The following is a 26,663-nucleotide window of genomic DNA, read 5'->3' as shown; positions in this document are numbered from 1 at the left end:
AAAAAAAAAACAGAGAGAGAGAAAGAGAGAGCCCTGAATGGGCAGGTGGAGGCCACAGGCAAAATGAGCGGCACTTCATGGCAAGAGCCATGGGTAACCATACATCCTGGGGGTGAGGACAAGAGGAACTTGGAAGCCATGGCAAACAAACAAATCCCTAGAAAAGAGAAACTGGGGCCCAGGGCAGGAATGTCTTACCGCCTGGGGACATCTAAAAGTCAGCAGCACAGGAAGCCAAGGAGCAGAAGATGCAACCTCCATTGTGGGAGGAGATGTGCAGTGATTGTCCCCAGGCTCCAGAGTATTCTGGCGGGACTGACCTCAGCAGAGGCAGCAGGTTCTCCAGTAGTGTGGCATCCAGCTGCACCGTGCAGCCTGCCTCACTAGGACCCCTGCCCTGCACCTCCCAGGCACCCAGACAGCGGTAGGGGAGCCCCCCACACACTTGGACCTAGCCTAGGCCCAGCCGTGCTGGCTGCAGTCTCCCTTACTCAGCCAGTCCTGTGGGTGCTAGCACTCTGAATGTCAGTTTGCTGTGAAGGATTTTCCTGGAGCCCTGGGGTCCTAATGGGCAGGCTTGGCTCTTCCAGGAGGTGTATGTTGGCAAGGAGACCCTGTGCACCATAGATGGGCTGCACTTCAATAGCACCTACAATGCCAGGGTCAAGGCCTTCAACTCCTCAGGTGTCGGGCCATACAGCAAGACAGTTGTCCTGCAGACGTCTGACGGTAAGCACCACATCTCGGAGTGGGCACGTGGACGCATCCTCTTGCCTTGAGTGCTGTGATCATGATTTTAGAGAACATGTCCCACATCCTGGCCCACAATGGGCTGCAGAACAGAGAACTAAGCTTTGTGACCTTGGCCACATTGCTTTACTTCTCCATGTGTCAGTCGACCGCCACGAGGTAGGCCATTGATGTCCCCTTCCTTCTCTGCTAACAGCGTGAGTGTTTGAAAGGGTCCCAGAATGCAGCACTCCACAATGCTTCTGCATGTGGGACCAGGAGGCCTGAACCCCTGTGTTCCTTGGCAAGGCTGGGTTCTGGGGATGGGAACATGGAGGAACACAGAGCAAGGAACATGAGCCCGAGCGAGCGTGGGTATGTGTGCATTTGTGCGGTATTGTACACTTCCCAGGCAGAGGGCCACTGGACACTGTGTGCCCATTTTCCCATGAAAATCAGTGAGTCCATGTCTGGGCACATTAGAAACTGTTGGATTTCCATCACTTGATCCTGCTTCTCTTATGTCCTCCCTTTCCAGTGGCCTGGTTCACATTCGACCCCAATTCTGGGCACCGGGACATCATTTTATCCAATGACAACCAGACAGCCACCTGCAGCAGCTATGATGACCGGGTAGTGCTGGGCACGGCCGCATTCTCCAAGGGTGTACACTACTGGGAGCTGCACGTGGACCGGTACGACAACCACCCAGACCCTGCCTTTGGGGTGGCCAGGGCCAGCGTGGCCAAGGACATGATGTTGGGCAAGGACGACAAGGCCTGGGCCATGTACGTGGACAACAACCGCAGCTGGTTCATGCACTGCAACTCCCACACCAACAGGTGCGTGCTGCCCTGCCCTCCCCTCCCTGGCCTGCCTGACGTCTCTTCCATTTTCATCCTCAAAGCCAGGCACGCAGGGGCCAGGGGTGGTGTTTTGGGGTGCTTTGATAACCACTTCCAGGTGGCTTTGACAATGACCAGGGAAGTGATCACTGGTCTGCGGCCCATCTGAGACTGCGTGACAGTGACTAGGACAGCACTGGCACAGCAGGTCCTCAGTCTTGCAGCTGGCACATGATGGGTATTTTCCTGGGTACTGAGCTTACAGTTTTCTTTCTGGTTCTGCTTCCCTTTTCTTCGCAACCATCAAGCCAAGCCTGGGTCACTTCAGGGTGTGAGTGGTCCCTGGCTTTCCATGCAGGGAGCAGATGTTGCCATTGCTGGCCATTCACCCAGAGTGACCTCTGCCAGTGGCCTCAGGGGTGAGGGGGCTCAAGGAGCTGACTTCACAGCGCCCCAACTCTTGACAGTTGGTCCCTGAGGTTCCCTGCTCTGGGTCTACCTGCTGCTCCTACAGACAGCCATGGGAACTTCCCCACAGTGGGAGAGCCCAGCTTCTCTCCCAGGGACTTCAAGCCTGGCTAGGAACTTGTCTGAAGTCCCAGGGGACCCCACCTGCCTGCTGCCAGTTTCCTGCTAATGCCTTTCCTCCCAGAGGCCCGAGGGAGGAAAGGCAGCTCTCTGCTCTCTCTCGTCTTGGCTGTATCTTCTTGCTGGCTGATTGCTTGATGCAGGCTGACCACTCCCTTCATCCACACCCAGCAGAGGGGCTGGGTTCTGACCCAGCAGCTCCAAGCTTGGTGGGAGTCAAGGTCCCACGCTTCCGGGTGGTTACTATCGCCACCCTGTGGTCAGCCTCAGAACAGCACCGCTCTCCCAGTTCCATTTCTCTTTCTTCCCTGTGGGTCCTGACCCAAGCCTGCCCTTCAGCACCTTCTAGAAAACCTGCCCTCTCAAGGAGCACCCTCTGGCCTGCCCACAAGCCTTCCTCCGGGATTCATGTTGTGAGCCCTTCCACTGCTCACCTTTCTGGCCCCGCTGCACAGTTCAGTCCTAACAGGGTGAACCAGCATGCTTTTCTTTTAGAGGTGAGTCAGCCCATGGGGAGGAGGCAAGCTCAGCCAGGCCCAGGTCCTTCTTGGAGGGCGTTCCTCCCCAACCAGGTGATATGGGCTCCTGGTTCCATCACTGAGGTTCTCAAGGCCCCGCCACTGATCGCCTGGGGATGGTGACTCAAACAGAGGGCTTGGTTTCCAGCTCGTGCCCTTATGCCCTCCACAACCTGCAACCTTCGCGTCTGCATCTTAGTCCAGCTCAGCATCCCCATGGCTTGAAACTGAGAAGGGGGCCAAGTTAGTTCTTGTCTTTGGCAGGCAAAGGCAACTTCTGTATCCATGCTGCCTGCTCCCTAGGTTCAGAGGGGACCCCCCACTCTGTGGTGTGCAGGCCTCAGGTTAGTGCTGGGAGGAGCTGAGCAGCCTGGTCCCTCGCTACCCCACCCGGAGTTAAGACTCTCCCTGTGTGGTCTAGTCATGGCTGCATTCACTGCCAGATGCTTAGACAATCACAGAATACGCCTTGCCCAACCCTGGGACTCGATTTAGGTGAGAGTATCCCCAACCTCCTTCAGATGATGCTGAGTCATGGCCTGCATCCCAGGCTGAGTGTGGTGATGGGTCTTCCTGGGTGTCTCTCCATAGGACAGAAGGCGGCGTGTGCAAGGGGGCCACTGTGGGCGTGCTGCTGGACCTGAATAAGCACACCTTGACCTTCTTCATCAATGGGCAGCAGCAGGGCCCCACAGCCTTCAGCCACGTGGATGGAGTCTTCATGCCGGCCCTGAGCCTCAACCGGAATGTGCAGGTACCTCAGGCCCAGGGGCGCTCCCTGCTGATGGGCACAGACGGATGCAAGTCTGGTCACCAAGCCACCAGACGGGGCACAGCCACCCAGCACTCCCAGAGTGGGGGCTCTCTGTAACAGTCAGTTCCCCCTTGTTCCCTCGAACCAAGCAGGGCCCGTTTTGGAGAAGCAGAGCTTGGTGCTGGGCCCAGGTGTCACTGCAGGAGACAAAATGAGAGCCCGAGGGTGTCAGGAGGAGAGAACCAACGGGTAGAATCCTTCTCCTCTAGAGGAGTCCTCCCCTCGAGGGGGCGGGACCTGGCTTGGGCTGCTACTGATGCACACATGGCAACCATTTCTTTTTCAAAAAATGTATTTTATTAATGCCTATTAGTTTTACAAAATGTTGGGTTTCAATGCATTTTCATACATGCATATAATGTATTTGATTATATCCACTTGCCCTACTACCCTTCCTTATACCTCTCCCCTACCCCCTTCCTCTTATGTAATAATAGTAACCCTTCTACTTTCACGCCATCTTTTTATTTCTTTCTTGAATTTTTGAGACAGGGTCTCACTGTACAGCCCAGGCTATCCCAAACGCACAGTGATTCTCCTGCCTCATCCTCCCTTGTACTGGGACTAAGTCATGTGCCACCAGAACCAGCTCATCTTTTTTTTTTAAGATTCTACATGATAGAGAAAACATGTGATACTTGTCTTTCTCAGTCTGTTGTATTTTGCTTAACATGATGATCTCCAGTTCCGTCCATTTTCTTGATAGCAATTACTTCTTGCTCATTTACCAAGCCTATCAATCCATGGGGTCAGCAAGACAGCCACAGGAAAGGAACACAGGCCGCAGCCTCAGCTGTCCGGTCTTCTCTTCCAGGTCACCCTGCACACAGGATTGGAGGTGCCAACAAACCTGGGGAGACCAAAGCTGACAGGCAACTAGCCTGGCAGCTCCTGCTGTCCAGCTGGCCTGTGACCAGGGCCTCACCTGAAAGAGCCACATGTCCTCATGAAGCTCCGGTAATCCAAGGGAGCAGATGAGCAAGGAGCAGGTCCTGGGTGCAGCTCAGCAGCCACCGAACATCGAGATGGTTTCTTTGGGGTGGGTCGTAGGCCACGCTGTGGCTGCTGTGCCCGTGGAGGACACCAGTGTATGCTTCATCTTCTTTCACCCAAATGCTACGGAGACTCGGCACGTGGGGCTTTCCCAAGGGATCAAGACCTTTGGGACGTGTGTATGCTTCCTGCTGTCTGATTGCAAAGTTGATTTTTGTTGGAGAGAGGAAGCACACTTTGAGATTGGCACCCCGAGATGGAGCCGGGGGCTGTGATGTCACCCCATGCCTCAGTGTTACCCTGCTGGCAGGTTCTCATCTCTCTGGGAGAAGCCATCCTTCAGCATTCTGGCTCTGGGCCTTCGGTACATGACATGCCACTTGTAGGCCTAATTTCAGGACTGATCAAAAGGGACATTAATACTTGATTTTTGCTCTTTCACTGAACTGACAACCTTTTAAAGGGCTTCCTTAGGGTCTTTATTAGTCAACCAGTCATATGCTCTCTCTCTCTCTCTCTCTCTCTCTCACACACACACACACACACACACACACACACACACACACTCATGGGTTTGTGCAACAGTCGACCACTTCATTTCCTAAGTTCTTAGTTCTTAGCCATAGATGGAAACACTGGAACTTTAAGGCCTGTGATATGTCTTTGCCTGGAGGTGACATTTCCTGGAATTGGCTGCCCCAGAAGCTAACTGAAAATGTGTCCAAGCTGTTCTTCTGAGCTGGGTGCCCCCCCCCACACTTAGAAGCACAGAAGCTGGAGACCTGAGGCCTTTCGTGTCAGTCAACCTTTCACTTTGAGACGACCCCACGCACTGCTGTCAGGAAAGCATTACAGACACAAGAAATGCCCCGATGGCAAGAGGGTGGCTCTGCCGTGACAGGGTGGGCAGCACCTGTGAGGAAGACAGGAACTCGAGGTCAACAGCCTGCACCTGGCCCCCTCCAGCCCAAGTCCAGGTGTGCTGTGTCCCATGGGCCAGAGGGAGCTCTGGGGCGAGTCCTCCTCCTCCTAGAAACAGGACCCGCAAGAAGTCCACACTGTCCTCCCTCTCTTAGGACCTGGCCTCGTCTCCTTCCTTGTTCCCTGTGTTCTGCTCCTCGAGCTCCACCTGGAAGTCAGCTGCTGTCACCTCTTTAAGACTCTCTCTATCAGTCACTTGGTTGCCATTGAGGACTGGCTTGTCTGCTTGAGTGGGTGGGTTTTATAAGATTTGCCCATGCACCAGCACCAACCGTGCTTCCTCAGCTGCTTTCTCCTGCAGATCCTGTGCCTGTTTCTGAGGATCCACCGCCAGGCTGTGCGGGGCCAAACATCCTACCTCGGACCTCACTCATGGCCTGCCATCTCCACAGATACACTGTTGGGCCAGCTGCCCAGTGTCACCAGGAGCAGTGAGGTGCTATATCCTGGCCTCCATGCTGGGCCCCGGAGCCATCTGCTCTGTGGAGGTCCTGGGCTTGACTCACCATTCTACTTTCCTGTCTGGTGGTTTCTGGCTCTGCTTACCCTGTCCGGGGCCCTGTTCAGAGCTCTCTCAGTCACGTACAGGACCTGGCCTGCTGTCCTCAGCTGCTCGGCTGCCTCCCTCATCCATTCTCCTTTAGCCTTGGTCACAGCCCCAGCTCCAGGGCCCTGGCTCCACAGGCGGCAGATGCCCATAAGCTGAAGAATACAGAGAAGCCACAGCCCTCTTGGGCCAAGGAAGCTGTAGTAAGGTTCACAGGTTCAGATGCCCACGGCTTTGGGAGCATCTTGCTGTCTTGAAGAAGACAGGCCATGCCCCGGGCATGCAGACAGTACTGACAAGGCTGGGTCACAGGCAGGGCAGGGCTGTGACTACAGTCAGCAGAGAGTCACCAGGTCACTAAAAATCACCCATCTTGGAGCAGGAGCAGTTCAGGGATGCCTGGGGGAGCCAGAAGCCAGATCAAAGGAGGTGCAGAAATACAGATGGGAGGGCTAGGGATTTAGCTCAGTGGTGCCAGAGTTCAATCCCCAGTACAGAGAGAAAGAGAGAAATAGATGGGAATGCCCACAATTTCAGGTGTTTTTTGTTTTTCTTTTAAACAGTGCTGGAGATTAAACCTAGGGCCTCACACATACTAGGCAAGCACCTACCACTGAGCCATGTCCTAGCCCTCAAAGTGGCCTCTTGAAGAACAAAGTTGCCTGAAGTTCTAAGAGGAGCAACCACGACAGCCACTGGGGCAGGGGCGTCCCCCTTTTCTTACCTTCACCAAACCCAGAAGCAATATGGCTAATGCCGGGGCAGTGCCAGGCACTCCTTCCAAGCTACCCCAGGCAAAGCTTCTCTCAGGGCAAGCATGGGCCACAGAGAGAAGGGCAGGCTGGCCACATACTTGAGTTTTTAAGAGATCCAAAAAGCAAAGAAAGAACTTACCAACTCTTTAAGGCAGAAGTAGTAGAAGGGCGAGACTGGCCATGGAATTGTCATCAGCCAAATTCCCTACCACTCTGCAGTATGGCCAGATGTTTGTACCTAAATGAGATCGGAGTGATGCTTCTGTTGGGCTGGCTGAGAATACCTTGGTGGAAATCTATCTAGCAGTTTCCATGAGAAAGGATCTCAAAGTAGCTTAAGATGTGGAATTCTGTTGTATCACAATCAATGCCTCTGTACACAGCCCCACCATTCTTTGCTAGCAAAGCCACTCTGATCAAAGTGTAGTCAAATTCATCTCTTTTGGAAGTACTCACTAGTGTCTTCCCTCACTCCAAGCATCCAGGTCCCGCTCCGAGATGGGAGGGCAGTGCTCACAGCAGGCCTTTCTTCCTTCTCTGTCCTCTTTGGGACACAATGATCCCAGTTTTAGTGAACGTTGGTGCTCAGCGTAAGCACTGCGACCCAGGCTGATCACCAGCCTCTCTGTGCTCTGTAGCTGCAACAGTGCCCTTCCCTACTGAGCAAACCAATGGGACACCATGGTGCTCTCCAAGAGACAGGGAGGCAGCCCTCCTCTCTGAGCTGTTCTCTGTGCAGTGCTCCTGACTTGCTAGAGCATGTCAGGGAGAATCAGATGCAGCACAGATGTACACTCCCCCAGGATTCCTGCATTCCTCCAGTGAAAGGCTGCCCTCCTGGAAGGCTTGTTTCAGTGCCAGTGACAGGTGGTTGCCACCTTCAGCCGGGACGGTGAGTGAACCCCTTAGAATCTCAAACAGGAATGCTGAGTACACCGTAACAAGACTGTTGGTGAAGCCAGTTTCTGTCCTCTATAGCTACTTTGGGGCAACCCAGTTAGTTATGACAACCACAAGTATCTAGAGGTTGCTGGCTACCCCTGTTGGTCACTCCCGCTGAGGACCTCGTGGTCATGCTACTGGCCTGTCATTCATCGATATTCAGAGTGATGGTTGCATCCACTTCCATGTTGCACTGAAACCCTGTATTACAAAGCTGCTGACTCTCCTGTCCACCCAAGACCAGGACTTTCCACAAGCCTTCAGGTGGGGAAAGGGTGAGTGAGGCACAAGCATAACCCAAGTCACCAGGTCACACATCTCTGCTCAGCACCACCCTCCTTCCCTAGAGAGGAAAAACTTATTCCTTGGCCACTGGAAGCAGCAGGGACGTTTTAATGAGTCTGTGGTTTCAGCAGGTTTAAAAAATCTAATTAGAGGGCTGGGTGTGGTGATGCACCCCTGTAATCCCAGCACTTGGGAGGCTGAGGCAGGAGGATCACTGTGAGTTCAACCAGCCTGGGCTACATAGTGAGTTCCAGGTCAGTCTCAATGACATAATGAGACCCTGTCTCAACCCCCCCCCCAAATCTAATTAGGTATTTCTAGAACATTCAAAGACTGTGCTAATCCTGGGAAATCTCAGGACTATGTTTTTTGTGTTTTTTTTTTTTTAAGTGGGCCTATAGCTGTTGTCACTGACTACCTTCCTCAGCAGCTCTTATCTGAAGGAATCCTGGCAGCTTAGTGAAACAGGCTGTGCAAAGATGCAGGTGAGCTCGGCACAGTGTGACGCACTGACCAGACGACAACGCAGTCCTCAACATGCCCATCTCTCAACCTAGCTTTGACATTGGCTCATGGCATGGGTTGGGGCAAAACTCATAAGCTTTCTGTGCCTCAATATCCCCACTTGCAAATGGAGCTAGTCACAATAACCTACCTCCTCTTCTGTCTTGAGAGGATCATGGAATAGCTCTTTTTAAAGGAAAAAAAAACCAAAAACAAACCTTGCAGTCTCTCAAGTTTAGGCCAATGGCCCACATTCAATGGGTCAAAGCTGTGTGGTGATTTTCTGGAGTCCTCTGACCACAGTGTCTTCCATGTAAGCTTCCTTGAACCAGGACAAGTATTGATTACACAGCTGTCCGGCTGAAGGGGGCAGAAGAGGCATTTAAGACAGGTGTCACATGACCACAGACAGTGTTAATGGTGCTCTGTTCAAGTGCAGGGAAGAAGCTTCTTGTCTGCAATTTCGTAGCGTCAAGCAGAAGCCCCCACCAAGCCAAGGAGACATTAAGGTGGCATTCTGCCTTCTTGGTCACTAAGTCCTGGTGTCCAAGGGCTCCCTCACCCACAGGTTCTCTGCAGAGCTGATGACTGCTGTGACTTCACTTTCTGAGATATTAAAGAAGTCTCAATGGATGATATTGACTTCAGTTGGACGGAGTTGGGAGTTAACTCTACCTAAGTCTTGTCTGGAAGCAACGCTATCCTTTTAAGAGGCACAGCCTCCAACCTAGTCCTAGAAAAGGCTCTGGGGCTTGTGGGCCGGTGAAGAGGGCACAGGGCACTGGGCACCAGGCCAGGCCCGTGGGCAAGGCTTCAGGGCTGCTGGTGGCTGTGAAAGCAGGACTTGGGGGTGCATGCTCCATGAGACAGGCCTGGGACAGCCATTGCAATCCCTCCCACTGGAGCCTGGACTTCCTGAGCCACACAGGGTCTCAGCACTGAAGGGGCAAGTGGGCAAAGCAGAAATATAAATGCATGATGTAGAATTGCTGCCTTCGCACTACGTTGTTGTATTAAGCATGAGAGGTGTTTGTTTAACTTTGGCAAAGGAATTTAACAAGAAAAAAGCCGTGTCCTTGTTTTGGCTGTTGACAGACCTTCCATTTTCCTGCCTTTCTTTGATCCTTCTCCCGTCCCTCCCCATCACATTACTTTGTCCTTTGTGGTTGGTGTTTGGTGGCAGATCTTCTTGGTCCTGTGGCTGTTCATGTTCCACCGAAAACATGGAGGGGTGGGCAGTGGTAATGAAAGTAATTTTTTCTAATTTTTGTATTGGTATCCACAAGCGTTTGTATTTTTTGAATTGCAAACACTGTGTTTTGTGGTCTTTGGGGGTTGGTTGCACTTTCTGTATTACCTTTTGAAAACTTGTTTTCTCACAGTCTTAAGCAGATTTGAAATAAATTCTTTTGACACTGCCAGCAACTGGAAGACAGGTGTTGTCTGTGCCGTTTTTGCTGGACAAGTGGGAAGTGGGGTGCAGGGGCAGCCTCTCACCCAGGAGGGCCACTAGGTGGGTACCGTGGATAGCTTTTGCTTTGCGTGCCCAGGAAATCTTGACGTGTTGATATATACGGCTCTAAATTGTAAGGCACCATCTCCAACGGTGGGATGGTCATGGTATTCATTTCTACAGAAGGTAACAAAGCTGGACACATGGAACAGTCAACACACCGTTAATGTAAATACACAAATCTGTGTTCCAAACAGAAACAGCTGTGGGGAACCAACCAAGAGACTCACTAGCCCTTTGGCCACACGCAGTGAAAACAGATGTGTCTGACCTGGACACTGTCCCTCACTGCCTCCTCACACTAAGGTCCTCGGGGACAACCAGCTGATACCCTAACGTGTACCACTGATCGCTGGGTGAGTTTAGCTGCAGGTCAGGACTCTGGGGAAGCAGGCTGAGATTAGAATGAGGATGTGTCTTAGGGGTGCTCTTTGGATCAGCACCCATGGGAGTGAAGAGAAGAGGAGGGACAGAGAGAAACATCAAGACCCAAAGAAGTCCTTGGCCAGCCCAGCTTTGCTGTTCCCTGAGTTGGGGTGAGAGGACTGAGCTGAGTTCTCCCATCAATCACAGATACCAGGAATTGGACGGAGCAATCCCGAAGATGCCAACAGCCAAGGGACACTTCCCCCAGAACACACTTCTCCTGGACTCACACTTTCTTCCCACACATCTTCCCTGCCACCCACGGTGAGGACAGCTGGGCAGCAGATGATGGATCCCCAGCTGCCTGTGGCTGACATGTCTTCTCCCACTGTCCTGTAAACTGCTGGGCCTCGGGCCAGCACAATGCCCACAGACACAGCACAGGTGAGTAAACCAGCAAGTTAGTTCACCCAAGATCCAGGTCAAGTTCCTTGTTTCTAGGAAATCTCCCCAGACCTGCTCAGCCGATCTCTCTTCAGGGCTGTTGATGGCCCTTTTTTACATAGCCTTGGAGGGGAAGGACCCTGCTTTGGGAAGACTTAGTGTGACCTCTGAGTTGTAAATGGTATCAGAAAGGACAGGATGAAAAATATTCATTTTCATCTGTCCCTGAAGGGTATTGTTGGGTACAAAGAGATGAAGGCCAAGATCTTTTGTGGAGTAAAGTCAGCCACACCAAGTAGACAGTGCAAGTGGGGCAGCCAAGATAGCAGCTGGTGAGAAGCAGGGGGATCTGGGAACTCCAGAGAGATGGCACCACGGGTGAGGAGTTTGCTCTTTGCCCTTTACACTGATTCCATGACAAGCACACACTTTCTTGCACCATGGGTCCAGTTTGGCAACAAGTGACAGAGGTGAGAGTTCCTGCAGTTATATAATAGGGCTTTGCTCCACTGGCTGCCTAAGTTGGCCACACAGCCATTTCCTGGTCTGTTCACTATGTGCTAAGGCCACAGTTCTGGAGGCCTTTGTCTAGCCCTCTGCCTTCCTAGCTCTGGCCAGCCACCTCACCCATGCCTCATGTCCTACAGAGCTGTGTGGGCTGAATGGTGCAATGTGTGAAAGGTGGGACACAATTACTGCCAAGGGCAGATGACAACACAAATAGTCAGAGTGCATCTGCTCTGGACACCAAGGCCTAGGTCTCTTCCCTTTGTAACGAGGGCCAGACCTCACAGGTGCCCCCATGTTCCTCCCAATGACTTTCTAACAACACTTCTCTCAGCCACTCACCTTGGTGGAAGAAAACACACCAAGAGAAAATAAAGAGCACTGGCTTAAGCTTGACCTTTAGTCGTTAAAATATAGGGTGGTTATTATTTTTGTCATTAAACCTCTAAGTGTTTTTAGAACACCCAGTTTTCAGAAAATTGCTTTCTAAATATTTACACAATAAAAAGTAGAAACAGGAATGAACACAGCAGTTTATAACTGGAATTTGCATGGTTTTCCAAAATGGACTGGGCTGGGGATCTGGTCCAATCTGGCCAAGGGCTCAAAAGCTATCAGGCTTACTGAACAGGAGATGAGGCAGAGCTAGACAAGGTGAGGCCCCCCAACCCCAGCTGCTCTGCTGGCAAGACAGAGCTCGATTCATCTAGTATCTCCTCTGTCAAGTCTTTTTTAGTTTCTAAGATGTTTTCCCCAGCATTTTCTGTCATGTTTAAGATCTTCTACTTTTTTTTGAGACAAGGTCTCACTATGTATAGGCTAGCTTTAAACCTGCGACGCAGCCCATGCTGGCCTTGAACTCATAGATTCTCCTGTCTTAGCCTCCTAGGTGCTGTGATTACAGACATGTACTACCACACACAGCTTACAGTTTTTTTCCCGGACCTTGGGCTTGCCAGGCAGGCACTGTGCCACTGAGTTACATCCCCAGCCCAACAGCTTATACTTTTAAAAAACACTACTCTTATTTTTTTTTAAATTTGAGTTTATTAGTACATTCTAGGTAGACAGTACAGTTACATTCATTATGGGATCTTGTACCTTAGCATGACAGGTCTTGGTTCTCATTTTTTCCCCTTGTCCCTGCCCTCCCTTCACCCCCCCACTTCCCGTTTACAAACACGTAATTTCCATTTTTTCATTTTCTCCTATTTTTTTTCTTTTCCTTTATTACCTTTTCCCTACCCTTCCCACTTTCCCTACACCTTTAGACCCTTTCTTCCTATTTCACATTGTCAATTATCTCATTAGGATCTTATGTACTATTATAGGTTTTCAAACCAGAGCAACTATTCGGTATTTACACATGAAAACACTACTCTTATAAAGTGCCAAAAAATATTTCCTTAGTGAACTCTACCTTCTGTAAGTCTGGAAATTAATCTAGATTTTGTGCTGGCACTATGCAATTTTGTGTTTCTCATTTGGCAATGCTTTCAGGGCCAACTCAAGGTCACACAACACAGTCTGTCATTCAAAACTTCCTGGATTTTTTTTTTTTTTTTTTTTTTTTTTTTTTTGGTACTGGGGATTGAACTCAGGACCTTGTGCATGTGAGATAGGCACAGCACCACTGAGCTTAATCCCCAGCCCTCTTGAAGGACTGACAAAAACTTATTTGCAAGGTTGGAATCCGATATTTGTAGCTATAAAGTTAAAAGGCCAGTCTGGGCACTGTAATCCCTGCTACTCAGAAAGCTGAGGTAAAAGGACTGTAGATCTGAGGCCATCCTGAGTAATTTAGCAGACACTATCTCAAATTAAAAACAAAAAAGGGGGCCGGCGATTTAGCTCAGCGGTTCAGTGGCCTGCCATGCAAGCGCAAGGACTGAGTTCAATCCCCAGTACCAAAAAAAAAAAAGGACTGGATGCACCTCAGTGGTAGAGCACCCATATATACTATAAAAGCTGTGTTTATTTATACAAGTTCAGAAAAAGTACATTTTATACAAATAGGCTTAAAATTAAAACTTCTTCTCCAAAAAATAAAACATGCTCTTAGTTCTTTCATGAGCCAATAACATTAAGTCATTACAAGTATTAAAAATAATTTAATGTTAATTACTAGCATTTATTTATGACAGTAAAATTATGGAAAATGGTATGACAGGCAAACGTGCCCAGCATCAGTGCTGGAAATGAAAGTGAGGCCCATTTACTCGGTGAGCAGCGCAGCTCCGCAGGCTTGTCTGGTCCTCCTCAACCGAGGAGGCAGCACGAGACACACGCAAGACTGCAAGTCTGGCCAGGACCAGTGTCATTGCCCTTTTTATCTGACAAAGTACTTCATTTAGCCACTCTGGAAGAATTTATTTTCTTGATATCAAATGGGCTCAGAATTAAGGTCCCATTTTTGAATTTTCCGACCTGTCCAACCTGTCCACTTGACAAAATACTGGGAGCTGACTTCTTCTTTTTGGGTTTCCTATATTCAAGGTGAGAAAAAGGAACCATGCAGTTAGGCGTAAGAAGCAGCCCTGCAGGCCACTACAGGTCGCCTGCATACCCCTGTCCCTTTCCACACACAGCCAGGCCAGGCCCACTGGCCCTCCTGCCTTTGTAGGAGGAATGATCTTTCCAGGCTGTCCTTTCTCTTTACACAGTTCTCCACCTGGATGTCCCCTCCCTCTAGTGATTCCTAGCTCTCCACCGGTGATCTCCTCTCACAAGACTCTATTCCAGCCTCTTCATAGGACTTCCCAGTATCTAAGGTCACCCTGTTTGTCTGGTGCTTTCCTAAAACCAGCCTTGGAGGACATGGGTCCTCTCAGTGTGACCACAGCTGTACCAACACCTATGTAATATCACCCATGTGCCCAGCACACTTCAGGCACTTAACGGACACCTGTCACTGTGGCCATAATGAATGATCACTTTCTGGCATGGACAAGTACACAAGGGGTCTAAGGAGAAGCCTAAGATAGAGTCCACTCTGAAGCAGGGTGGAAGAGAAGAGACAGCACTTGAATGGAAACTAAGAAACAGGCACATGGCAATGGTCAGTGCTCCTTGCTGAATCTCATGACGCTCAGCCATCCACAGAATGGCAAAGATGGGCAACACAGACCTGCTGTGCAGTACACCAGCGACACCACTCAACTTCTCCACTGGTCACCTACACATCTGGTCCTTGACAACCAGACTGCAGAAAATTATAAGTTCAGTTCTGAGGCTGCTTGGTCTTTGGAAATTTACTAAAAGCTACCTTCCTCTTACAGACTTGATCAGGACAACCAAGGCAAGAGAAGCCATCTAATGGCTAGAAACACGAGATGCTGGGTCAGAACTAAGATGCTCACCTAGAGTCAGCCCCAGGACCTGCAAACATCACTCACCTATCTTCTTGTCCTCTCCTCTTCTTTTTCTTGAAAATATCTGCATCCTGGGCCTGATTTCAGAATTTAAAATAATAAATGTGTCAGTAGTGGATAAGAGAGATTCATAAAGGGACAAGAGGCTTGTGACCAAAGCCACCAACATACTATTTATTTCACTCATTTTTTCAAGTGGGTATTAAATATATAGTCTCAAAGTCTCATCTCGAAACCCTTTCAAGAATGCAAAAGGAGGGCCGAGGATTTAGCTCAGTGGTACCTTGACTGACATGCAAGCACAAGGTTCTGAGTTCGATCCCCAGTACCAAAAAAGAAAAAAACAAGGAAAGAAAAAGAAAAAAAGAATGCAAAAGGCTCTTCCAGGTAAGATGGACAGTCTTATGCTGAAAAGCCAGGTCACTTCCATTTCTCGTAAAGACGGGAGTGTCACAACTATTTTTTTTGTGGTTGTTCATAGGCCTTTGTGTGCTTTATAGTATGAAATGTACAAAATGAGGAGGCACTGGAAAGCAGCCAGCACTTCCTGAGAGAAGCCTGCTACTGCTTTTCCCTGTCAATATGCTTGACTCCTCACCTGGTATTACAAAATGCGGCTGACGTGAAGTGCAGGGAATTTGCCATGCAACTCTGTGCCGATTTCTTTGTAGGTAGTAGCCTCCAGCATGTCACTGTGGCTGGGTGCATCCATCTCTCTGTTCTACTGACCAGAATAAAGAACAGACTCCAGTATATTACACCTACCGCTCTCTTCTCTTCTTCCTTTGCTGCCTTTTTTTCTTTGATTTGCTCCTGCAAAACCTTGTAGTTCATGTAACTGTTTTTGGGAGGCTAAAATGAAGGAATAAGAACATATATTATCAGATTTTGATCTGCAAAAATGTCCCCATGACCCCTGTGCCACCTGGACTCCCCCCCACCCTCCGGCACCCACCTGCCAATGAAGGTGCCTCTCACCTTAGCACCCAGCATGATGGCTCGTTCCCGTTCCAGGACTCTTTCTCTTCCTTTCCCGTAGCCCGTGATCCCAAACCGGTGTACTTCCAACCGAGCCTGAGAACACCAAATAGAGTCCAGCCCCCAGTGCATCCCAGTGGTGCCAAAGAAAAGGCACATCTCCAGGTAACACAGCCCAGACATACAGGGCCACCCCAAAAGCAAGGGTAATGTATCTGCGGGGCTGTGGCTGAAGGACTGCTGGAGAGGCTCTTCTTCCACATCACCATTACCTCACAATGTCCTTCTCCTTACTGGACAACCAAAGCCAAGAATTATCTCTGCAAAGTCAAAGACAGAGCTAAGAAGAGCTCTGCAGTATCCTAGGATGCTCTGTCCAACAAGCCATCATCCAGAAAGGCAATGGCTTCAAATCAAAGCACCTTGTAGACACAGACACACCCATCTACATTTCAATCCATGGGTCACCGTAGTTCATAGGCAGACCATGCACTCAGAAGGAAGACAGCGTTACCAAAGCCCACATCTTAGCTGTTAAATTACCTTCGCCTGTTCTTTTTGTTGTTATTGTTGTTACATATTTTTAAAACTTGTTACAAATGCAGATGATATCCCTGCCTTCTTATTAGTTTACCCTCTTATCGTTGCTATTACAGCTAGAAAACTGTCATGTATTAAATGAGTGTGACAGTCAAGTGAATGTGGTGAGATTTCACTTAACCATTTCTTTAGTCATTAGACATGTAAAATATTGGGAATTTTTTTTTGGTACTATAAATAAATCTGTAGCCAGGGATGTAGCTAAGCAGCACAGTGCCTGCCTGGAAAGTGCAAGTTCCTGAATTCGATTCCCGTACAATCAATCAATCAATCAATCAATCAGTCTGCGAGTGTATTACAAATTTTACAAACATTATAAATTTAGTTAACATCTGAATTAATTATAAATAATATAACAATCTCAAACTACATACCTTTTCTAGGTTAAATTCTTGAATACTTGTGTCTTTCTCTTGGATAATAGTTTTTGTCTACAAAGAAAAAAACTATTAATGTCATCTGCTTAAAAAAAAGAGGAAGGCAGGAATTTAGCTCAGTATTACCATGCCTGCCTCACAAGTGCAAGGTCCTGAGTTCAATCCCTGGTACTGGAAAAAAATTAAAAAATGAAAATAAAATCATCAGTTAACATATCATTATAAATTGATCACCAACAGAATGACATTTTCAAAACACTCATCCCCACTAGACTGGCTACTAGGAAATAAACAGGAAATAACAAGTACTGGCCAGAATGTGGAAAAACAGGAGCCTCTGTGCTCTACTGATTGGCAGGAAAAATGGTACTGCTGTAGAAAACTATATGGCAGTTTCTCAAAAATTAAAAAAATAAAATTACTAGATGATCAAGGACTCCCACTTCTGGGTACACAGAGAGCTGAAGACAGGGTTTTGAAGAGATTTGTACACCTATGTTCAAGGCAGCATTGTTATAATAGCTAACTGCAAAGCAACCCAAATATCTAGGCACATGGGTAAACATGATGGTGCATCTATAAAAAGAGGTCTTACTTAACCTTTGTAGAAAGGAAATTTGGAGTCAGGCATGGTGGCACACACATAATGCCAGCACTTTGGGAGGCTGAGGCACAAGTTCCAGCCCACCCTGTCCAACAAGGCAACTTAGCGAGACCATTTCAAAATTTGAAAATAAAAATAAAAAGGGACTGGGTGTGGTGGCGCACGCCTGTAATCCCAGCACTTGGGAGACTGAGGCAGGAGGATCACTGTGAGTTCTAGACCAGCCTGGGCTACATAGTGAGTTCCAGGTCATTCTCAACTACATAGTGAGACCTTGTCTCAAAAAAACCAAAACCAAAAATAAATAAATAAAATAAAATAAAATAAAAAGGGGCTGGGATGTAGTTCAGTGCAAAGGCCCTGGGTTTGACCCCCAGTACTGCAAAATATAAAAAAATAAAAAATTATCGGCTGGAGGATGGTTGAGGACAGCAACTGCCTAGCATGTGGAAACTCCTGGGTTCCATCCCCAGTACCACTAAGCAACAAATAAGGAAATTCTTGCCTGCCTCAAAAGTGGAAGGTTGAGTTCAATCCCTGATACCAAAACACAAAAATAAAATAAAAAAGGAAATTCTGAAATAAACTATCACATCAACAGGCCTTAAAGGCCCTATGCTACATGAAAGAGCCAGTCACAAAAGGGCAACAGTTCCACTCACAGTTCCACTCACACAAGGCACCGAGTGTGGGCATATTCAGAGACAGAAAGTAGCATAGAAGCTGCCAGGGGATGGCACAGCACAAAGCTGTGAGGGGTTTGTCCTTTTTTACACACCCCAGAAAGTCTCCTATTCCATGACTTGGAAACAGTCTTTACATTTACTTTGAACTTCAGGTAACTTTTCCATTAGCATGTACATCTTCTAATCTATTTAAGATGACAAACAGTAAGACACTTTTTCCTTTTTTTAGCAATATCACGGATTGAATCCAGTACTAAGCTACATCACTAGCCTTTTTTTTTTAACTTCTTTTAAGACAAGATCTTGTTAAAGTACCCAAATTGGGCTCAAACTTGCCACCCTCCTGCCTCAGGCTCTGAGAGTGCTAAAAGCAAGACACTTTTGAAGGATTAAATGTTACTAATATCTGGATCATAACTAAACCTTCAAACCTTCAAACCACATCCCTGTATAATGCCAGCAGATCTCCAGAATCCTGTGGCACTGGCTAACCATTCCCTCTGGAGTTGAACTTTCTTTCAGGCACACTGCATTTCCAGCAATACTAGGGATATCTTAGATGCTCCTGCTGATATGTTGCCAGGAGCATGGCATGAGAATGGAGCCATTTATAAAGGAAAAACTGCTGGGGTAAAATTCTCTTGACAGCTAGAGACCCTGGACCCTCAGAAGAGGGGCAGTGGCTAGCCTTTGAGAGTTCCTGCTTTCCCCAACAGAAAACCCATACTATACCCAGTCCCTGCACCACAGTCCAGTCACCCCGGCTGTGGCAACACCAGGCTGGGGGGCCTGTCTAGCGTGGACGGACACTTTGATGTCCACATTCCTTAACATTTTGCCAGAAACATCCTGAAGTTTTGTAGCTGTCAATGGGTTTATGTGAAAGGGTCTGAGGTCTAGATCCTTGTATATAACAAATGCAAACATTTCTCCAGGGAAAAATATCTTGGCTAATTACTCTGTGGATGATGCTATTAGCATGATTCCAATACTGTCTAACTTGTATTTATTTTTTCTTTTGTCACCCTGGGGGCTCACTAACTCACTAGGGCCTTTACACTAAGTTACATCTCCAGCCTCCAGACTGGGTCTTGCTAAATTGTCTGGGCTGGGCTCAAACTCGGTGATCCTTCTGTGTCAGCCTCCTAGAGTCCTGGGATTACACTGGGCTCTAACTTTTTACTGATAGCTTTAATATCACTTCAGAGTGTTATTCATAATCTATTCCCCACTTCAGAAACTCTGGTGAGAGGCATTACTGTCAATACTGGGAAATGGCTTCCCTGCCTGCTTAATGTTAGCAAAGCCTATGTGTCATCTGGCCAAGGAATGTGAGCAGTGGGTGTTTCTGCCTCCTTGCACACTGAGCCCTTAAGAGCCATTCACTACTGAAGGAAAGGGGCTGGTGCCAGATGTTGGCACACAGCACCGCAATCCCCAGGGCAAGAATCGGGGCAGATGTGGAACACAGGAAGAACCTTTCAAGCCACTGAGATGTAAGCTACAGCCTAACCCAGCAGTGGTGAATCTATGGCATACATGTTACTGTGTTTTTTCTTTTAAGACAAAAGATGTTAATGTATGAGTTGTTTTTTCTAAACTAAAACCTCAGTATTCAGGTTTTAATTGTAGTGTGGATGCTTTGTAATAAATAAGTGGGTTTTGCGTGGCAGTTTGGCACTTGGTCTCTAAAAGGTTCACCGTTTGGTCCCAACATATCCCAACACATCTAGCCATTCTGTCCCATTCATGGGAGATAGAAATGTTGGGAGATTTGGACAACTTGTATGGTAGGCAAAGAGGAAAGAGAAAAGCTATAAAAAGAGAGTTTGGAGGAAGAGTAAGGGGCAAGGGATGAAGGCAGGCCAGCCTCCAGTCATCAAACATGTCTATGGGCTGACTTGTTGATTGAGAACACCTTTTTTTTCTTCCACAGCTTGGATTTTTCTTTAATCTATTAATTACAATGTTAAACCTGTCTTCAACAAAAGTAGCCAGTAAACACTTTTTAAAACCACAGGCAATTTTAGGAATATTAAAAAGTTTGTTCACACTTTATTGAGTATAAATTGCCTCAAATACTGTACTTTTTTCCTAACTGGGACACATGTGTGTGTGTGAGGATAGCACCAGGGAGGCAAGTATCCGCACGTAGCAGTGCTATCTGACAATAATGTCTTAACTGGTGATGATTCTGGTTCCTCATACTTTCTTACTCAAAACACAAAGAGCCTATACCTGATCTCTGTGGAGTAGTTAAATACATAGCTTTGAAGCCAGAATCCCTGAGGTTGAACGTGAACTTTGGCGCTTATATCCTTTATCTGGAAGCCTTAAGATCAGACTCCAGCTTCGAACTTTTCAGATGTCCTCCAACTTTCAGAATGCAGTACTCTGAGTAGAGTGCGTGTTATATGACACTTCTAGTAGGGTCCAAGCCAGACACCCATAAGCACATACACGGATATTTCTGCAGAAACCTCTATGAATATCCACCTCAAAGGTGAGTCTCATCAGGTTTTTCTACCAAATATATTTGCACAATCTTAAAAAAGAAAAACAACCAATGTCATTTATCATGCTCTGAGCATTTTGAGTCCAAAGTATTGTTCAGTGGGGCTGATGTTTAACTGCAAGGAAGTAACATTATCTGTGCAATGAAGACAGGTCACAGGAATGGGAGGCTCAAGTGAGATGCTGGATGGGTTTGCAAATATGAATAACCAGTCTAAGTACACAGCATGCACCCCCAAACAACAGCAGCTCTGGTACCAGAAGCTACCTCTGTGCTCAGTCCAGGTTACAGACACAGGAGCTACAGCTCACCTTTCTTTTCTTCCCATTACAGTATACGTACACTTCTTGTCCCTTTTAATTCAGGCCATGAATTTGCAGAAAGTTCCTAAAGCAGGGCAGTGAATAGGCTGTGCTAAGATGGACCAGTGCTGGGGGTGGAGAGGGGAGCTGGCCCATGCCCCAAGGGCCAGGCAACACCTCAGGCCGTACCTGATGCTTTTATTGCTTAAAGAGCTTAAGAATGAGCCAGGCTTGAGTTCAAGCCCAGCCTGGATAATGTAGTGAGACTCTGTCTCAAAATAAAGCTAAAATGGCTAGGCTTGTAGCTCAGTTCTATACCCAGTACTGTTATGGTGGGTGAGGGGTGGGGTGGGCATGGGCATAAGAATGTTCTTTCTCCAAGACAATCCCGCACCTATTAAAGAGTGAGTTTATGCACTCCTTCCTCAAACTCAGGCCGCCTCATTTCACGTCTGGACCACTGCACCAAATCCTCACTCAGTCCCCTCATGCCTTTTTATTTTTATTTTGAGACATAGTCTCACTATGTAAGTCAGGCCAGCCTTGAACTCACTATGTAGCTCAGGCTGGCTTCACAATTGTGGCAATACTCCTGCCTCAGTCTCCTGAGTGCTGGGATTATAGAGGCATGCGCCACCACATGGCCCCCTCATGCTTCTTGCTGTTGCTGGCCTACCACCTAATTCCTTCAGAAAAAGACCCCATCTTGCCCTCACTTAAAATTCTCTAGTGGCTTCTCATAATTTACAGCTGGAAGGACTCACCACTGCCTTTTAGATCTGATGAGGGCTGGCCTTGCCTGTGTCAGCTCACACTGCTGTTCCCTCCTGCTGGTCTCCCAGCTCCCTGAACTAGCTTCCTACTGGGAAGGCTGTTTGCCCCTGCCTGTGTCACCCTTCCCTGTCTCTTCCTAGAACCATTTAACCCACATTTGCCTGAATGGGACCTCCTCAGAGACTTCCCTGACCTCTTGACAGAGTGCTGCTACTCGCAGAACCCCATCTGTCTCCTTTAGAAGATTTGTGACTCTTTAAAATTGCAATTTATCTAGGGCTCTGCCCATCTTCAAAGTAGATAGAAATGCACACTCCACAAGGACAAAAACATATACCTGTTCATTACAGTGTCTCTAAGGACTGGCAAACGGCAGGCACTCAATTATTGGTGGCTAGAGGAATAAATAAATGATCCTTTACCTAGTATTTCATGTGAAACTATGCCTATAGGCATAGACAGTTTTAAAATGAGACACTGAGGAAGTTCATCTATAGGCTAAATATTTGGAATGGGTAAAATATATGAATAAACAGCAGCCACATTCTCAGACAAAAAGAAGGGCAGAGTATTAAGGACAAATGGAATATTTCTTTAGGCTCAAGAAATTCAAAACGCAGAAAAAGCTGAGGTTCCTGAGAAAATCCAACTATAAGGAAAAGTGCTCACTTGGAGCAGGAAGAAAAAGACAATTTGACAGCCTGCCCCAGATGTTCTAATACCAAGAGAACTGGGAAATGCAGACTCAGTCAATGCTAACTTTATTCTTGCCCTTTCTACTAAGAAAATTTGCCCTTCCAAAAAGGGGAGCCCAACTAAGCAAAAGGGGAAACCAAAGACTGAGACAGTCAAGGAGTTGAGGGAGGATGCCCAGATGCTTTCTGCTGGTATAATGCTCCAGAATTGCACTGCAACGCAGTCTTTCCCACCTTTTTTGCATCATGGCACACCCAGAAAATTATAATTTTTGTAGCATACTCTGGGGTAACAAGAGATGCTCAGCTTGAAGGCTTGGGCTATCCTGTTCCAAGAGCTATTTTTTGGCCCACATGTAACAGATCCCAGTGTCCCCATATTTGCAGCAGAAGAGTTGGGAATCTGATTCAGAATCTTAAAGGCAGACATGATTACATTGTTCTAATAATCTTCAAAGTAAAGATGTTAGTGAGCTAGACATGAAGTGCTACCTGCATTCTAGAGGAGTACATAGATGGTTTCTAAAACAATAAAGATGTAGCAAAATACTGGTCACTAACATGAATTCACACATTCATAGGGAACAATACAAGCTAAACTACCTTTGTAGTAGGTGGCACTATGGCCTCCAAAAGATACAGATAGCCATTTCCTAATTTCTAAAACTTGTGAATGTGACCTTATTTTAAAAAAGATTCTAGAGTGTATGTACATTAAGGATCTCTAGCTGAGCTCATCCTAGATTTAAGAGTGATCCCTAAACCCAGTAACAAGTGTCCTTATCAGAAAGAGGCAGAGGGAAATAGGAGACTCTGACCCACAGGGATGAATGCTACTTAATGATAAGGCAGAGACAGTAGTCTTGGAGCCACAAGCCAAGGGATGCTTAGAATCACATCTTGTCAAAGGGGCAAGGAACAAGCCCTGAGAAAGACTACAGCGCTACCAAAACCTTGACTCAGACTTCTGGCTTCCAGAACTATAAGGCAATAAATCTCTATTGTTTTAAGTCAGCAAGTTTGTGGTAATTTGTTCTAGCAGCCTTAAAAACTACAGTGGTACCTTGGTTCATGAACTTAATTTGTTTTACAATTTTGGGGAAAATGGCCATGGTTATGTTTGTCACTTGATATGAAGTTTGTGAATGGAAACAAAATTTTGTCGAATGGTTCTGAGAACTGAATTGTTTGCAAACAGAAGCATTGATAAACCAAGGTATTACTATAATAGAATCCTCATTTCTTTTTTTTACTGATAAAAGGTTTGTAAAACTTAGGGCAGGGTTGGGCTGGGGATTAAGCTCTGCAGTATAGCACCTGCCTGGTAGGTGTGAGGTACTGAATTCGATCCCTGGTACCAAAAAAAAAAAAAAACAAAAAAAACAATACACTAGGGCAATGCTAAAGAAATGGGAAATTTAGATTTTAGCAATGAATGTGACAAAGCCACTAGGATATTTTGGTGAGGGAAAAAAGTTTGGAGGAGTAACTATACTTCTTCCATGGACTGAATTTTGGGTCAGATTTACACATTCAGTCTGACAGAGATTTCTAATCAGGAAAAATCAAATGGCTTTTTCAACAGAATCTAAATTCTTTCAGAGTGAAGATTACCGTACATTTTGTTCATTGCTATATCTCAGTGCCTAGAAAAAAATGGCCAGCTCAGTGGCACTGTGCCTGCCTTGCAATCGCAAGGTCCTGAGTTCGATCCCAGGTACCAAAAAAAAAGGAAAGAAAGAAACTAAAAAAAGAGAGAAATGGCCAACACACAGAAAGAATGTCTTGCTCCAAGGACAAACACAAAGCTCAGGAATGGGAAAGCATTAGCAGAGCAGGCCTGGGTTTATCAAACTCTGAAACTCCCAAGACAGTTCTGTTTCTACAATTTCCTGATCACTGGCTCCTGAAGCAGACTATTCTGCAGATCAGTGTTTCTGCACACATGCAGTCTTGAGCCACCGCTATACCAAATCTACCTGGTATTTACATCAACAATGAGATTTACAATGAACACCTGCTTTTCTCTGGAGGGCTAGAGCTTGATAACTAACATCAGTCTATCTGCCTGTGTGGGTGATAAGAACTATGTGTGAGTCCATCAGTATCTTACACAAATCCTCGGGCATCCCTGATACAGTCTATACAGGCAGTCACCCACCCAAAAATGCATCAGGGGTCTCAACATACACATACAAGCCAACCAGTGCATTACCTTTGCACACTCATCTTGATCTGGCTTCAGTTTTCTCTTTTTATTTCTGCTGTGAAATTGTACCACTTCCACTTGCTCCCTGTTGTTCTGCAGGGGAGAGGGTGATCCTGTAGTAGTGGAGACTTCTGCTCCTGAAGGGGGACTGTGGGAGGTGACCACAGGAGCACAGAGCTCCTCTCTGAGCTCCCTGAAAAAGCTGGAAGTGCTCTTCTTCTGGCCTCTTGTGAGAGAACCAGGCAGGGTTCTCTCTGCTGCCACAGCTACTGCAACCCCATCTCTCTTCCTATTGTCTCTCTTCTTTCTGATTCTCTTCTGTTCCGTTTCATCATCTTTCTCTCCTATTTATTCAAACACAAAAAGGAAAAACAAGTATTTTTGGTTTAGTTAATACCAATATCAAATCATATTAATGCACTTATAGCCACAGCTCTAAGCACCAAAAAGTACACACAAAGAAATAAATTAAGTAATTTCCTCAATTTATAGAATACAAAATACAGTCATCTTTTCCTAGGTAAGATTTATGTCCTTGACTTTTATTAGCACAATTATTCTCTTTCTCACCTCGGACTTTCCTCACAGTATCACCACAAGAACAGTTCCCAGGATTGGGAATCTCACTCAACTGGCTCATGCTTTGCAGTAAAAACAACTGCCAACGAAGCCAGTGTTTCAACACTTTCCAAGGCTAACGGTAAAATGGTCTTCCTATTTTCCTCCAGTTATGAATTAAGGAGAACCTAAGATGATTGGCTTAATATGAGTATATTTTTTTTCCTACTAAATATCCACATCCAATCTTCTGTTTCATTTACTCAAACTAATCAATCACCTGAAAGCTCTCCCCAGTATTTGCCTCATTACTCACCTACAGTACAAACACAAGAGCTTTCTAAACATCAGTATTTTACGCAAGAAACACTAGGAGCCAATAAAAACTTCAGCACTAGAAATATTAAAATGAGTAGACCCAGTCCAGGCCTTCAGAGCTCTTAGCATAATGATTTCCAGCCTGTGTGGACATAACTGTATGTAGAATTTTGCACAACAGTCTCTTCCTTTAAATTTAAAATCCCTCAAGGTCACTGACTTGAGGTCTGTTGTTCTCCAGCCTTGGGAAAGAACCTCCTCCGTCCCTAGCTCCCATGGCTCATTAGCCCCCGACCCAGAGGAGTGCCCCCACATTCCTCCATGGGGGGTTGGGTGCTTGTCTTGGTTTCCCTGGCAACACCGTGCAGCTAAACTCCTCCTCGGGTGGCTTTTGCAAATTTACTCCAGAGGTCTTTTCTGTTTCCAAGAGCATCGCGATGCTCGGTCACAAGGCAAGCCAATATAACACAGGGTACAGTGATAAGATTGTAAGGGCTGGAACTTATGTTTTCCAAGTTACTGTGGCGGTAGCCTGCAGCAACCTTTTTAAAACTCTAGTTCATTTTTACACTTGCAGTGATGAGATTAATGATGATATTTATAAGAACAACCAGAAAGTTGTTCTGAGAATCACAGGATGAATACATCAAAAGTATGTAGTATACTTTAAGATCTTCCTCCTTTAAACTGTCATTCTTACTGTGTAGATGAGTTTCAAATTTTGAGCAACCGCTCCAAAATAAAAACAAAGTAGCATGTGTAGCATCACTGTAAATCTAATAAGTGTGTTTGCTCCTACAAAAGACGGAACATCCGTGTCAGCTCTTCAGGGTGCGAAAGACCGTCCTGCTAAAGGACCAGGCAGTTTCCAATCTTCAATAATAGGCTTTATTACTTTCCTTTCCCCCTGTAAGATAGGCGAAGGAGGCTGAAAGATCGGTCAATTTGGCAGGGGGTAGAGAGGGGGCTGGCGAAGGCCCGGGAGCCCAGCAGCGTGCGAGGGTGGGGGAGGGGCCCACAGCGCCAGCAGTCCTCCGCGCAGTTCCCCAGGCCGCCTCGCCACCGGGCCAGGATACTGGTCCTCACTCACCCACGTCGTACAGAGTCTGCAACAGGGCGTCCAAGAGGTTCTCAGTGTGCTCAGCTGCCTCACAACCTGGCCCCGACACCCTCTCCCGCGCCATAGGGGGGAGCATAGATCACAGTTCCAGCCCACGTCTCGCTACTTCCGTTTCCGGCTCCGCGCTTCCCCCGACGCCACAGAGCCCCGCTCGGCTTCCGTCCTGCTTAAAATGGCGGTTCCCGGGGTCCCGAGCGGTGGCTGTACGAGGTGCCGCCGCCCTGG

General features: G+C 47.1%; 2 protein-coding genes across 5 annotated transcripts in view; one reads left to right on the top strand and one right to left on the bottom strand.

The window, feature by feature from the left end:
- Trim67 (tripartite motif containing 67) overlaps positions 1-6,528 on the top strand; it is a 32,513-nt gene extending 25,985 nt beyond the window's left edge. For both annotated transcript variants that reach the window (XM_033761856.1, XM_033761855.1), the window contains exons 7-10: positions 591-729; positions 1,268-1,571; positions 3,272-3,434; positions 4,309-6,528. In XM_033761856.1, the coding sequence (XP_033617747.1) occupies positions 591-729; positions 1,268-1,571; positions 3,272-3,434; positions 4,309-4,374 (672 nt within the window). In that variant the 3' untranslated portion in view covers positions 4,375-6,528. The remainder of the gene's footprint in view (positions 1-590; positions 730-1,267; positions 1,572-3,271; positions 3,435-4,308) is intronic.
- Positions 6,529-13,254: 6,726 nt separating this feature from the next.
- Positions 13,255-26,525, bottom strand: CUNH1orf131 (chromosome unknown C1orf131 homolog). Of its 3 annotated transcripts, none has more exons than XM_010621937.3 (7): positions 26,409-26,525; positions 24,449-24,786; positions 16,655-16,711; positions 15,681-15,776; positions 15,301-15,554; positions 14,727-14,779; positions 13,255-13,816 (listed from the first exon to the last, which is right to left on the bottom strand). In XM_010621937.3, the coding sequence occupies exons 1-7, from the start codon at positions 26,512-26,514 to the stop codon at positions 13,731-13,733; spliced, it is 990 nt and encodes a 329-aa protein (XP_010620239.1). In that variant the 5' UTR covers positions 26,515-26,525; the 3' UTR covers positions 13,255-13,730. The 3 variants fall into 3 exon arrangements, with proteins under 3 accessions (XP_010620239.1, XP_010620241.1, XP_010620240.1); XM_010621939.3 differs by having other exon boundaries at positions 15,468-15,554; XM_010621938.3 differs by lacking the exon at positions 16,655-16,711.
- Between the last annotated feature and the right edge of the window lie 138 nt (positions 26,526-26,663).

This window comes from Fukomys damarensis, unplaced genomic scaffold (assembly GCF_012274545.1).
Source record: "Fukomys damarensis isolate Sample0158 unplaced genomic scaffold, DMR_v1.0_HiC HiC_scaffold_10, whole genome shotgun sequence".
NCBI classification, from domain to species: Eukaryota; Metazoa; Chordata; class Mammalia; order Rodentia; family Bathyergidae; genus Fukomys; species Fukomys damarensis.
Note: the sequence above shows the minus strand (reverse complement) of the source record. Positions and strands in the feature narration are given on the sequence as shown.

What these genes read in the sequence shown, in the direction of transcription:
- CUNH1orf131 (XM_010621937.3), bottom strand. Translation starts at nt 26,514, where the DNA reads ATGCTCCCCCCTATGGCGCGGGAGAGGGTGTCGGGGCCAGGTTGTGAG. An exon ending in ATCAAGATGAGTGTGCAAAG is followed by an intron (nt 16,712 to 24,448) that starts GTAATGCACTGG and finishes TTTTCTTTGTAG; the next exon opens with ACAAAAACTATTATCCAAGA. An exon ending in AGGAGAGGACAAGAAGATAG is followed by an intron (nt 13,817 to 14,726) that starts GTGAGTGATGTT and finishes CCTTGAATATAG; the next exon opens with GAAACCCAAAAAGAAGAAGT.